Source organism: Anomalospiza imberbis, chromosome 3, assembly GCF_031753505.1.
Source record: "Anomalospiza imberbis isolate Cuckoo-Finch-1a 21T00152 chromosome 3, ASM3175350v1, whole genome shotgun sequence".
Taxonomy (NCBI): Eukaryota; Metazoa; Chordata; class Aves; order Passeriformes; family Viduidae; genus Anomalospiza; species Anomalospiza imberbis.
In genome coordinates, this window is record NC_089683.1 from 70,245,611 (window position 1) to 70,257,786 (window position 12,176).

Consider the following 12,176-nt stretch of genomic DNA (forward strand, 5'->3'; position numbering starts at 1 on the left):
TTCTCATATATGTATACAGAGGCACATCCTGGATGAAGAAAAGATGAAATTCCCAAAGTACTATGTGTTAATCTAAATGTTGTTATGAAAGAGCACTTACATCTAATTCCAATGCACAATTTGGTGTTCTAAATAGTTATTAAGGAATAAAAATTAAGCTATCTAATATATTTAAAATGCTTGCGGCAACATGTATTAGGTGTCTTCAAGCAGTGATGCAGGACAGCTGTATTTTTTTCTTGTCTGTCTTCTGGCAAGACATATTAAGATTTCTAGAAACTGTTATAATTTACTAGTAATAATCAGACTTCATTGATAATTTTTCCCAGTCCCAAGCTGTTATGGGTTTGATAGAATAGCTTTGTGATTTGGAGGGAAAAAAATTTTGAGCAAGATTGTTGCATTTGATAGATTACATTTATCTCAACCAATAACTTGATAGGCCAATTTCAAAACTTCTGCCTGTGCTACAGTAGAAAGAATTGTAAGTATTACTTCTACGATGAACTTCCAAGGAGTTTGGTTTCTAATAGCCATAATAAAGATGAAGTTATACTGTAATCAAGTTCATGTTTCCTAAACTGTAGAATTCCTAAATGTTCAATGTCTGATAATTTTATTTGCATTAGCTTTTTACTGCCAGTGAAGGAGAAAAGTTGGTATCATAAGAGAGCTTAGAAACTGTTTTCTGGAGGTTGGAATTCAGCAATGCAGAATCTTTATGTAATTTGTTATTATCTAAGAGCCATTTTATGGCCTGTGTAATACAGTAGCACTTTTAATGTGTGTTGTGTTTTTTTTTTAAATTTTGTTTTTTCCTGTTGTTCACAGGAAGCGATCTTCAGTGCTCGCTTTAGTCCACCAAGCTGTGGAGTGCAGGTGAACAGGTTGTGGTACAAGCCAGTAGAGCAGTTTATTTTGCCAGAGGTATGTGCAGTATCAGAACTGCCAGCTGTTCTTTTAAATCATCTGGACAGACTGACTGATAAAACTAGCCTTTGCTTGAGGCAGAAAAGGGCAAGTGAAAACCTCTAGAATGTTAGTTCACAAAATCACAGAATGGGTAAGTAGTTGCAGGGATATGCTGAAATCCAGTATTTGTTTTACAACATCTTATTATCACAAGTAGTTATAAAGCATGAGCCTGGAAAATATAAATTAATAAAAAACTGCTTTGTCAAATAGTAGCAACTTCAGGAAACTTACCTATTTCTGATTGAAATCTGTACCTGCTTTGATTCTGTGGGGGGGTTTACCAGAACATGTGGTGCTTCTTTTTCTCTTCTGCTTTATCAGACATTAGCACACAAGATAGGGAGGGGAGAATGGCACAGGTTTCTAGGGAACAGCTGGAAAAGTGGTTTCTGCATCTGCTGCCTTGGACATAACATCAAGATATTCTGTGTTATGTTTGCAGTGACAGTGTTATTTGTTTTTGGTATAGGGATATGGAACCTACGAGTGGCTGCATAGGAAGGAAGGGGATTAAACACAAAAGGAACAGAATATCATAGGAAAATACCCCGATGATTTTACAGTGAAGGTCTAATGAATAAAGGTTGGCTCAGAAGGAGAATTATAGTTAGCAGACCCTCTCAGGTACAAGGAATTGTTCTCAGGGGACCAGTGATCTCTCGCTAGATATCTCAACTACCATTTTAGATTAATTTAAATATTTTCCTGGATTCTTGCTGCTGTTTCTGTTAGTAGTCTTTAGGTCTGGGTTGTTTTATTACTAAAGAAATTGTATTATGAAAGAATGAAGCAAGAGAAAACTGAAGAGGGAAGAGAAGACAATTTGGGCCAGTTTATTCCCTGATTTATTCCCCTGGCTCTATACTAATGAATGCATTTGGAAATCTATTAATTTTAAGGGGAATCTGCAGCTGACTGATTGATTTATCATCTTAGACAGTGTTTACTGAATACTGTGCAAGTTGTTATGCTGGCAGGAGACCTTTCAGGTGAGCAGACTACTTGCAGTATTTTGTGCATATGCTTTGGCAATCTAATTTCATACTAAAATGATTAAAGGTTTATTTTACATTTTTAAAAAGAATGTTGGTTACCCAGTAACTTGGTAGTCTGTCATGTGAGCCTTTTCCCTGTAAGATTTTGTTTTGAGATGCTAAAATTCCAGGCAGTTGTAATTTTGCTATAAATGGTTGCAGTTTTCCTGAGAGGCAGATGGGAAGTACTTCCTTGAGAGAGAGAATATTAGTATTCATATATTTCTTTGTGTGGGCTTCCTTGATCTGATGTGTGTCATGCGCTGAATGCTTACAGGGTAACACAATGTTTCTAACGTAGATTAATAGGGCTTAGGCACAGCATGCAGTCTCCTGTGATGCTCAGGATGCTGAAGCATACACGATGATTCAGAAGAGGGGGCAATGCCCACGTGTTCCTGTCTACTGGCTTGAGAGCACTAAATTTAGTGAACTGTTTAATTGTCATAGGATGCTGTCTGAGACAGCGTCTATTCTCTGTCCTTCCACCTTGAGGAAGTAATGGATTGTACAGACTGCTGAAAAGCTTCATTCATCTTGCAGCTGAAGTGCTGCTCTTTCTGCTTGTCTTGGGGAAAGGAAAGGAAATGCAGCATTAGAATAAGCATCTGGCAGGCCAGATTGTGAGAGACAGAATCGATCATTCAGCTTTGGAACGACTGAAAGCGCAGAACAGCAGAAGCACCAGCAGATAACTGAAACAAACAGGGCTCTTACAGACAAGTCTTAGCAATGCACTTACTTTGTCAAAAAGCCGTGGGCCACTTGCATGAGGATGGGACTCTGTACTGTACATACTCTGTTATTACTAATGGGGAGTAGTTGGAGGAACGAAAAGCACAGCACTGTTTAACATTAGGAAAGGAGTTTGGCAGGGCTGCATTATGTCAGTTCACTTGTTCGGTATTCACTGTAAATGCCACTGCGCTCTGGCAGCAACAAGGCTGGAATTTAAATGGGGAAAAACAGATGATGTAGTCTCAGGTGTACCACTAATGTTTTTGCTTTAAGCATTTTCAGGCCTCAGCTTTCATTAACTGGCTTAGAGTAAGAATAGCTAGGGGCTAAAGTCATTAGAAAATTTGCTTACGAGTCTCTCAACCTGGGAAATAATGATGCCTTAGGACACCTTGCACTGAGGTTCACTGGTAGTAACTGATTAGGACTCCTGGTACACTTGAAGTCAGTATCAGTAATAGTCAGTGGTGAGAATTGTAATGTTTCTGCTTGCTGAGGCACGAAAGGACTCTCTTGCTCTTAAAGGACTCTCCTACTCACTAAACAACTTTCCAAAGGTTGTGTCTATGAAGAAGACACTGAAGTGTGATTAGAGCTCAATCCCTACAGCAAAAAACATTGGAATGGGAGATGACAGTCACTGCAAAAAGAGAAATTGAGCCACTAGAAAGTCTTAATATTGGTCCATTTATTTTGATAACTGAGATATAATTAAACAAACAACACAAAGCTGAGTATGAGTCAGCAGTGCCCCGGCAGCCATGAGGCCGAGCCGTGTCCTGATGCTGCATTCAGGCACAGCATCCTTAGTCGGGCAAGGGAGGGAGGGGATTGTCCTGCTCTGCTCTGCACTGGGGCAGCCTCACCTCGAGTGCTGGGGGCACTTCTGGGTGCCACAATATAAGAAAGACATGGAACTGTTGGAGAGTGTCCAAAGGAGGGCAAGGAAGATGGTGAAGGGCCTTGAGGGGAAGGAATTTGAGGTGCAGCGGAGGTCACTTGGTCTGTTCAGCCTGGAGAAGATTGAGGGGAGACCTCGCTGCAGTTACAGCTTCCTCTTACTGGGAAGGGGAGGGGCAGGTATCGATCTCCTCTCTGTGGTGACCAGGGACAGGACATGAGGGAATGGCCTGAAGTTGTGTCAGGGGAGGTTTAGGCTGGATATTAGAAAAAGGTTCATCATCCAGAAGGTGGTTGGGCACTGGAACAGACTCTCCAGGAAAGTGGTCACAGCAGCAAACCAAGAGTTTGAGAAGAGTTTGGCCGATGCTTGCAGGCAGAGGGTGTGATTTGGGAATGATCCTGCAGGGTCAGGAGTTGGATAGGATCATCCTTATGGGTCCCTTCCAATTCAGCTAATTCTGTGATTCTGTGAAACAAGGGGAAGGTATTGAGCATGGAAGTCAGGCTTGAATAAACACTGGCTAGATCCATTATTAGCTTATAAAGCTGGCATTTTAAATAATAGATAAGAGACTTCTGAAGTACACACAGAGCTGTCATTAAACACTGAGGCTGCTGCAGATGTTAAGACCTACTTCTAGAGGAAAGCAAAAAAGTAAGCTGAACTCTAATCTAGACTTAAAAGTGTTTCAGTAACTGGAGAATTTTTGGAGAAGGTTTCTAGTGTACAAGGAAGATAAAATGGGGGAGAGATGAGAGGTTAGTATAAGTAAACAGACTTCCTACAGCAGCAGAGATGCATGTACAAACAAGTTGTTTTTTTGTTCCAACACCCACACTAAGAACCAGTGTGTTTCTTATGAAAGTGGGAGAGACAAAATGGAATGTGCTCATCTAGGTGTCAGGGGTATAACAACCCTACCTTTTCATAAGGGAGGAATTGCTTTAAAAATTTAAAAAAATCAAATTCTACCAATACTCTTACTTGTACAACTTACCACCTGTTCCTTTCCATGTTCTCAGGGGTCTTCAGTTTAAAGTTGAGATGAAGTCCTTTCAAATGCAAGAATTTACACACACACACATACACACATATATACATATATGTAAAACATGGAGTGGCATAGCCTAATTTGACTGTTAAAACCAGAAAATTTTGAAGTTATTCACTTGTATTTTTCTTCCTTACCAGCCAAGATGTGAGGTAAGATTTCTGTCAGTCCTACAGTAGCTTGTGACACCTTTACTGCGATAAAGGTGGCTGTATTTTTCTTTGAGTTTTGCTGGTGTCAGGATCCAGTCTCTGATCTCTGTTTGGCAGATAACGATAAAAGCTGAGCTTGTTTCCAAATCTGTTTTAACGTATTCTCTTTGTAGTGCAGGATTTTATATTTGATTTTTAAAAATTCACTTCAGGTCACCTTTAAATGATATTTTGATGATTTTAGAAAGCCAAAGTCTTTTACACTAAGCTTCTGTTAAAAGTTTAATATAGAAATTCAGGATTAGTCTTAAAAGAATGATTACATGTTACTGAGTTTCATGGATGTGTTTCATTTGTGTGTAGTTTATTTTTATTGAAGTGTAAGTGAAACATTTATGTTATGCACTCAAGCTAAATCTTGTATGAAGTTGACTATTTTAAAATAATTTTAATGAGCCCAAACTGTTTGACTTCCATTTTTTAAAGTCTTTGTATACCTGCATAACTGTATTTTGCTCTCTTACCAGAGTTTTGAAGGTACCATTGTGTGGGAGAGCCAGGATCTTCAGGGCTTGGTTTCAAGAAACCTTCATAAAGTGATGGTGAATGATGGAGGAGGTGTTTTCAGAGTCATTACAGTGAGTCCCCTCACCTTCCTTTCCACCATGTTTCTGTTTTTGCTATAAGTGTTGAGAATTTAGCATTTTGCTTTCCTATATTTCTCTGTGTAAATCATGAATTCAGTTGGGCTTGTCCTTTTATCCTTTTAGAGAAGTTTTGCTTTGCCTTCTTGCAAAAAAATTACGCTTCTAAGTGGCATTTTATTTTGAGGGGAGTAAAGCTCTCATTGTTTTTGTCAGAATGGGAAGCAGTACCAGTGTATCAGAGATGGCAAAATGTGGGTGAAAAATCCTCTGCTGGAATCCCAACTGATGGGATAAGGTCTGGGTATTTCCTTTTTGGCACTGTCTCTTTTTGTGTCAAATTGCTTAAACAGCCTGTGTCGTCATAATTTAGCCAGAATAGTTTTGCTGTCACCTTCAAAACTAGTTTCCTGAAAGTTTCAGTGGTACTGCTAGTTTTGGGTGAAACTTAAAAAAAATGCCACAAAACTTTAGTTAAAAATCTTAGTCTTAGTCTTTCACGGCACATTTGGGACATCAATGATTGTTGTGGGTCCTTCCAACTCAGGATGTTCTGTGATTATGCAAGTGCCTGAGCCAGCAGAGCTTTAAATTAATTTCATTCCTAGTTGCTAGAAAACTTCACACCTTAAATTCAGTGGGAAAACGCATCAATAATGAGAGATGAATTAATCTATTAATTTCAATTAATCTGTTCCTAACAGGCAGGGGAAGGGTCACTGCCACATGAACTCACAGAAGGTGTGGAGGGAATAGCAGGTGGTTTTATCTACACTATTCAAGGTAAGTCCACAAAAAATAGCATGACGTTTGATATTATGGTAAAATAGGTAATTTAAATTACACTTCTGGGCATAATTTGTACTGTCTCCATGAACTTACTCACCCTCGGTTTTCTTTTAGTAGAAACATTTTCTTCCTGGCTGTTTTATGCTTAAAGTCAATGTCCCGATGTGGTTCCTTAGCTTGCCTTTTGTCAGCCACTCCAGTTGACTTGCATCCCTTTGTCTTTTTATCTAGATTCTCTTCTTGTTCTTTGTTATCCAAAATCAAGTTAAAAAATGTCATGCAATGAAATCTTTCCCTGATATTTTTCACACTTTTTCCAGTTCTGCTGCAGTTAGAGGTACTGTATCACAATGTTTAATGTGGATAAACAGTTTCCGTATCTGTTGTTAATGTTTTACACCTATCTCAGCAGAATGTTCAGAGATTTTCTAGGAGCCTTTTCCAATTTCTAAGATTTTGGCCACAGAGCACTGGAGTTGATTTGTTCTCATTAGTCCAGCATAACCATTGAGAGTGTTATGGCTGTGTTTTGGAGCTAGGCCTGGCAGATACAATTGGGCAGTCCTGTTGTGTAGGAGCCTGAATTGAGGTGTGTGCTAAAGCCCTTCCATCTTGTTTGTCAAACATTTCGTTAGTACCACAAACTACCTCCTTATCTGCAATATAGTTTTAGCTTTTACCTGCAGTTATGTGATGTGGTTCAGCAGGGACCATCTGTGCTACATCAAAGCAATGCCTATTTGATGATATTTAGCATAGCATTGTTTGGTTTTTTTTGTGTATTTTTTTATGCTAGATACATGTACGTAGGAGTAATTGACAGTGGACTTTTTACTCTACAGTAAGAGTAATAGTGAAGTCACAGACTGTTCTTTATATTAAGGAACGTTAAAAAGCTGAGCTCTTTTATTACTGAAGAGGAAGAGAATACTTTTTTACTTTAAACTTTTAGTGCCAGGCCTTATACAAAAATATATTTCTTTGTTGTTCTGCAACTTCAACCATTTTGTAGAAATTTTTAAATTAATTGCAGGATTTTCATAACCCAAATTATTTGAATGCTTCTTCAGATTCATTTTGTCAATGTGTGCCCTGTATGATCCCAGAGAAATGTGAAATAATATGTAGATATGCATCTTTGTTTAATACTGGGCGCTGTTTCTTTCAGAAGGGGATGCTCTTTTAAAAAGCCTCCATACTCGCCCAGAAAGGTTTACAAGTCACATAAAAAACCTTGAGCAAGAAGATGCTTTATTGAAGGAAGAAAGCAGTATGTATGATGACATTGTTTTTGTAGATGTGATTGACACTTACAGAAATGTTCCCTCCAAACTGCTGAACTTCTACCGATGGTAAGTTGAAAAGAAAGTATTTTCTTATTTTCTCTTAGGAATGCTGTTTGTAGTGCATTATGTTATTTGATAGGTTTCATGAAATACATGCCTTGTGTGATTTACTTCATTAAGTTGTATTTCTCTCTCACAATTTTGGGTGCATGTAGTGAGTAAAATGGCAGTGCCTATAGTTTTTTGAATATTGACCCTTGGTGCCTCAAATCAGCACAAGCTGGCAAGACAGGCTTCAGCTCCAAGAGTCCAGGTGTAAAAATTTTCATTTCTCCTTGTAATTTCTTTTCATTTGTATCTAACTGAAAACTGGCAGTTTAAGTATTTTAAAGGATGGCTTTTGGCCAGTTTGTATACTTACTCTGTTTCAGTTTGTGGTTGTTGCTCCAGTCCCATAATCATCTTGATGGGCCTTTGCTGGACTCTCTGCCCAGTATGGCCCTGTCCCTCTTGTACTGAGGAGTCTAAAACTGCACGCTGTAGTCTAAATGTGGCCACACCAGTGCTGAGTGGAGGGGAAGGATTGGAAGCTTGTGTGCAGAGGGGACAGAAGGCTGATAGGAAGAATTTTCATAGTGTAATTACATTGTCTGTGGTGAATCTAGTTAGTTTCTGCCTCTAATTTGCAGTGATTTCCATTACTCTGAGACAACTGTTTCAGTTAATTGATGCTGCTGCAGAGTAAAAAAATACAGTTGACAGTTGTAATTTAACCAAAATTCAGTTTAGTTGCTTGCAAGATTATGCACTTCACAAATTCCATGGCCATGAATGTAAATGAAAAACTGAACCATGCTTTCAGTTCTAAAAGGAGGTTTGCATGTCAAAATTTAGATCTTTGTGATGAATTCTTACAGATTAGCAATTTTTCAAGATTTAGAAATAAAAGGCTTTTAAAAATACCCTGCTTTTTATAAGAAGTTACCCTTACAAACATTTGTGACCAGCCAGCCATGATCCCTAGAATCTTAAGCTTTTTTGGTTATTTTATGTGTGTCACATTCAACTATTTCAGACAGGTAAAGATAACATTTTTCATGTTTGAGGGGTGCATTTACAGAGACACGGTAAGTACAGAGTTGTTTCCACAAATGTTTTTTACCACCCATGACCTTCTCATTGCCCTTGAACTGACTGTCTCGTCCTGAAAGCAGGCTTCTGATGTGTAGCCACTGGCTTTTAACAGCTGTGCTGCCATCAGCATCAGGGATTCATACCCTTCTGAGGTCAATACTGCTTAAGATGGTTTCACTAGTAAATCCTCCATCTGTCCTGGAGAACAAAACTTCAAATTTGATTTCTTCCGCTCATACACAAGTCCATGTTGTAGGATCATCATAGGATACAGCTGTATCTCCTTTGAAGGACAAGCAGTCAGCCTTGGTCAATAGAGTTAACATTTAAAAGTCAAGGGTAGGAAAGACATTCCTTCCCTCTTGCTTCCCCCCCACATCCCAAAAAACCCCTTGCAGAGCATGCTGTCTGTAGTTTGTGGTGTGCAGCTCAACATCTCATCACTTTTCATTTTGGCTACAGGACAGTGGAATCAACGAGTTTTGACTTGTTGCTGAAGACTGATGATGACTGTTACATTGATTTGGAAGCTGTTTTTAACAGGATAATGCAGAAAAAATTGGACAGGCCAAACATTTGGTGGGGAAAGTAAGTTGTTTTTCAAAATTACCTTTAAGTGAGTTCCCTCCTATGCCTAAGGAAGCCTGTTGTAAAAAGCAGAACTTCTGTACATGTTAGATCTTTGAATCTCAGAATCCAAAATACTGTAAATTTCCAGAGTATGCCTTTGTGGTGATTTAAACTTGCTCCTGGTTTTAAAATGTGTTATAGACATCTTTGTCATGGTGCTTAAGTAAATAAGAATTTTCCAGCAATACAGTGAAGTTAAGAGGAAAGTACATAGTACAGAACTATAAATATTACTATTGTGATGTCATTGTGATTTTTCTGGTGGGCTTGAGGAAGTGGGGTAAAAAGGAGAAATTAAATTTCTCTTATGGTCTGCACTTTATTGTAACATCTGTGAATTTCAGGCATTGCTACCCACTTCTGCTGTTTGAAATAGCAGATCTGATTAATAAATTTTTGAGTGAATTTTCCCAGCCTGTAATACACTTGTGAATAACCAGGAGGACTAAAATAGCCCATATCTTCCCTTCCATCCATGGAATGCACTGCATCTCTGGTATGACATCCAATATAGCAAAAACTCTATGCTACTATAGCATCCAATATAACATAATGGTACAATGTGCCTTCCTGTTGCCCTCTGCTTATTGAAGAAAAACAGACCTTTGCTGCTTTGCTTCACAAATCTAGTCCTGCCTGTTGCTTACACATAAAGTGATTTAATAAGGTGTGTGGTCAAGTGTGTGAAATAGTTGGCTATCTTGTGATTATCTCAAAGATCTGTAGGAGTGACATCTTTGAGTGTAAATTCTTTAACAGTCACAGTCTTCAGGTCAGGCAAGTGTGACATGTAGGGAACAACACTGAAATAACTACGGAAATACAAAATTATTATCAAAGCAGATGCTTCTCAGTCTGGAGGGGGTTCAACCCTTTGTGCTGTGATTCAATGGAGTGGAAGATACTGAGCCTAAAGTGAATTCAGGTATCAGATGAGACTTTAATTTACTTTGTGCTTTAACATGTCAGCTTCAGTTAAGAATGGGCAGAATCTGGTAACATACCTGACTCAGCTGTAATTCCTCCCTTTCAAGGCTGTTGTCTGAGGTGACAGTTCTTAGTAGCTCACTGAAGCTTTCAGCTGCTTGTGCTCATGACTGGAAATCAGCAATGCTGAACCTCTTTGTAAAACAGGGGGAGACCCTGCTGCATTGACACAGTTATATCTCTTAGCTGTGAGTGCATGAAGTATTTGTGAGGCCAGGGGAGTGCAATAGCAGCTTGTTCCCAAAGAGGGAAAGCAGGATGCTTTTCACTGCCTCACTCGGCAGTTTGACAGGATCCATAGCGCTGCACAGTGCGGCAGCGAGCTCTGCCACGCTGGGAGCTTGTGGGGAGACTGTGCAGACAGAGACTGCTTCCTGCAGGCCTCTGGGAGTGAATAAAGCCTTCCTTAGAGAACAGCACTGCCAGGAAGAGTTCTTTTGTGACTCAGTGATGGCAGCCTTTGAACATCTCCTTTGTTGAGCTTCATTTGGAAAACAGCTTAGAGAAGGTATGTACTGCTTCCTGATTTTTAAGCAGCCACTAGTTTTAACAAAGAAAATGGGTTGCATACCATTGCTGTCTGCATGCCTGCTGGAAACACTGCCTTTGTGTCATGCTGATTAACCAAATGGGTTAATTAGCAGGAGACAGATGTGCTTGTTACAAAATAGGTAAGGATGTGTGTGCTTACCTAGTTCAAAACCCAACAGCAAGGTGCAGATGCTGAAGATCTGTCAATATTGCTTTTGTTTCTGTTTTGAAAACCTTCTCTTATTATCCAAGATTGAGACCAAACAACAGTTAAAATTTTAGCTTTGTGCCCTAGAGAAATAAGACTAGAAGCTATAATTAGAATTACCGACTTCTTTCTCTCAGTCATTTGTTATCAGTATTACTTCAGCTGTTATCAGTGTTCATAGGTTCCACAGAGGACTCTCTATAAACATCTCATGTCTAACGTGGTCTTCAGTTTCAGACTAAATTGGGCAGTTGATCGAACTGGGAAATGGCAAGAACTGGAGTATCCAAGTCCTGCATATCCAGCCTTTGCTTGTGGCTCTGGCTATGTCATCTCCAAAGACATTGTGCAGTGGCTGGCAAGCAACTCTGAAAGATTAAAAACATACCAGGTAATAAAGATTAGTTCAGTTTTTCTGTGTTGAAGTGGTCTGGGGAACAGCATGTACTGGGTGAGTCAGAAAGAACATTGCTCAAGTGTTAGCATTGGGTTCTCTTGGCTAATGTGGGCTTTTGCCATGTTATTGGTTGCTATGCTTAGTGCCTGTTCTAGGTCAAAGCACAGATGTTTTGGACTGAGAACCTCTGGAGCTGTAATCTTGTTTTTTTGTACTCGGTTTTTGTAAGAGCAGTATATTGTCATGGGAAAGGTGGGAGGATTATTTTAACACCTCTGCAGTAGTCTGGCATAGGTTTTTGTGGTTACCATTCTTTACTGCTGGTAGATGATGCAACTTAGTCCAGGTCACAGTCATGCTTTGTGCTTTCTTGGTGCTCATATCTGTATTTTTTATTTTCATCTCAGGGTGAAGATGTGAGCATGGGCATCTGGATGGCAGCTGTAGGACCCAAGCGATATCAAGTAAGTCTGAAGGAATTGTTTGACCTTACAGAAAGAGGAAATGCCTGTTCCAAATAGCATAAAACAGGAGAATTTTTTTTTTCTTTAAAAAGGAATTGAAATAACCATTGACTTAAAATCCAGAGGGAAAAAAATCTTTTAAAGATGTATTTAAAGAAAAACCACAAAACTGCCACAAACCACCTGCAGACTCCATCCCTACCCCCACATTCTCTGAACAGGTCTAGCAGATCAGTTTGGGACCTTTGTGTA

General features: G+C 39.2%; 1 protein-coding gene across 2 annotated transcripts in view; it reads left to right on the top strand.

Moving 5' to 3' along the window:
* The window catches only part of B3GALNT2 (beta-1,3-N-acetylgalactosaminyltransferase 2), a 28,475-nt gene that overhangs the window by 15,760 nt on the left and 539 nt on the right, over positions 1-12,176 (top strand). Inside the window, exons 5-11 of one of the 2 annotated variants that reach the window (XM_068185048.1) lie at positions 832-927; positions 5,382-5,492; positions 6,203-6,281; positions 7,459-7,639; positions 9,170-9,295; positions 11,295-11,454; positions 11,868-11,924. In XM_068185048.1, coding sequence (XP_068041149.1) covers positions 832-927; positions 5,382-5,492; positions 6,203-6,281; positions 7,459-7,639; positions 9,170-9,295; positions 11,295-11,454; positions 11,868-11,924 — 810 coding nt within the window. Of the gene's footprint in view, positions 1-831; positions 928-5,381; positions 5,493-6,202; positions 6,282-7,455; positions 7,640-9,169; positions 9,296-11,294; positions 11,455-11,867; positions 11,925-12,176 lie in introns of both variants that reach the window. The other variant, XM_068185047.1, reaches the window with a different exon arrangement.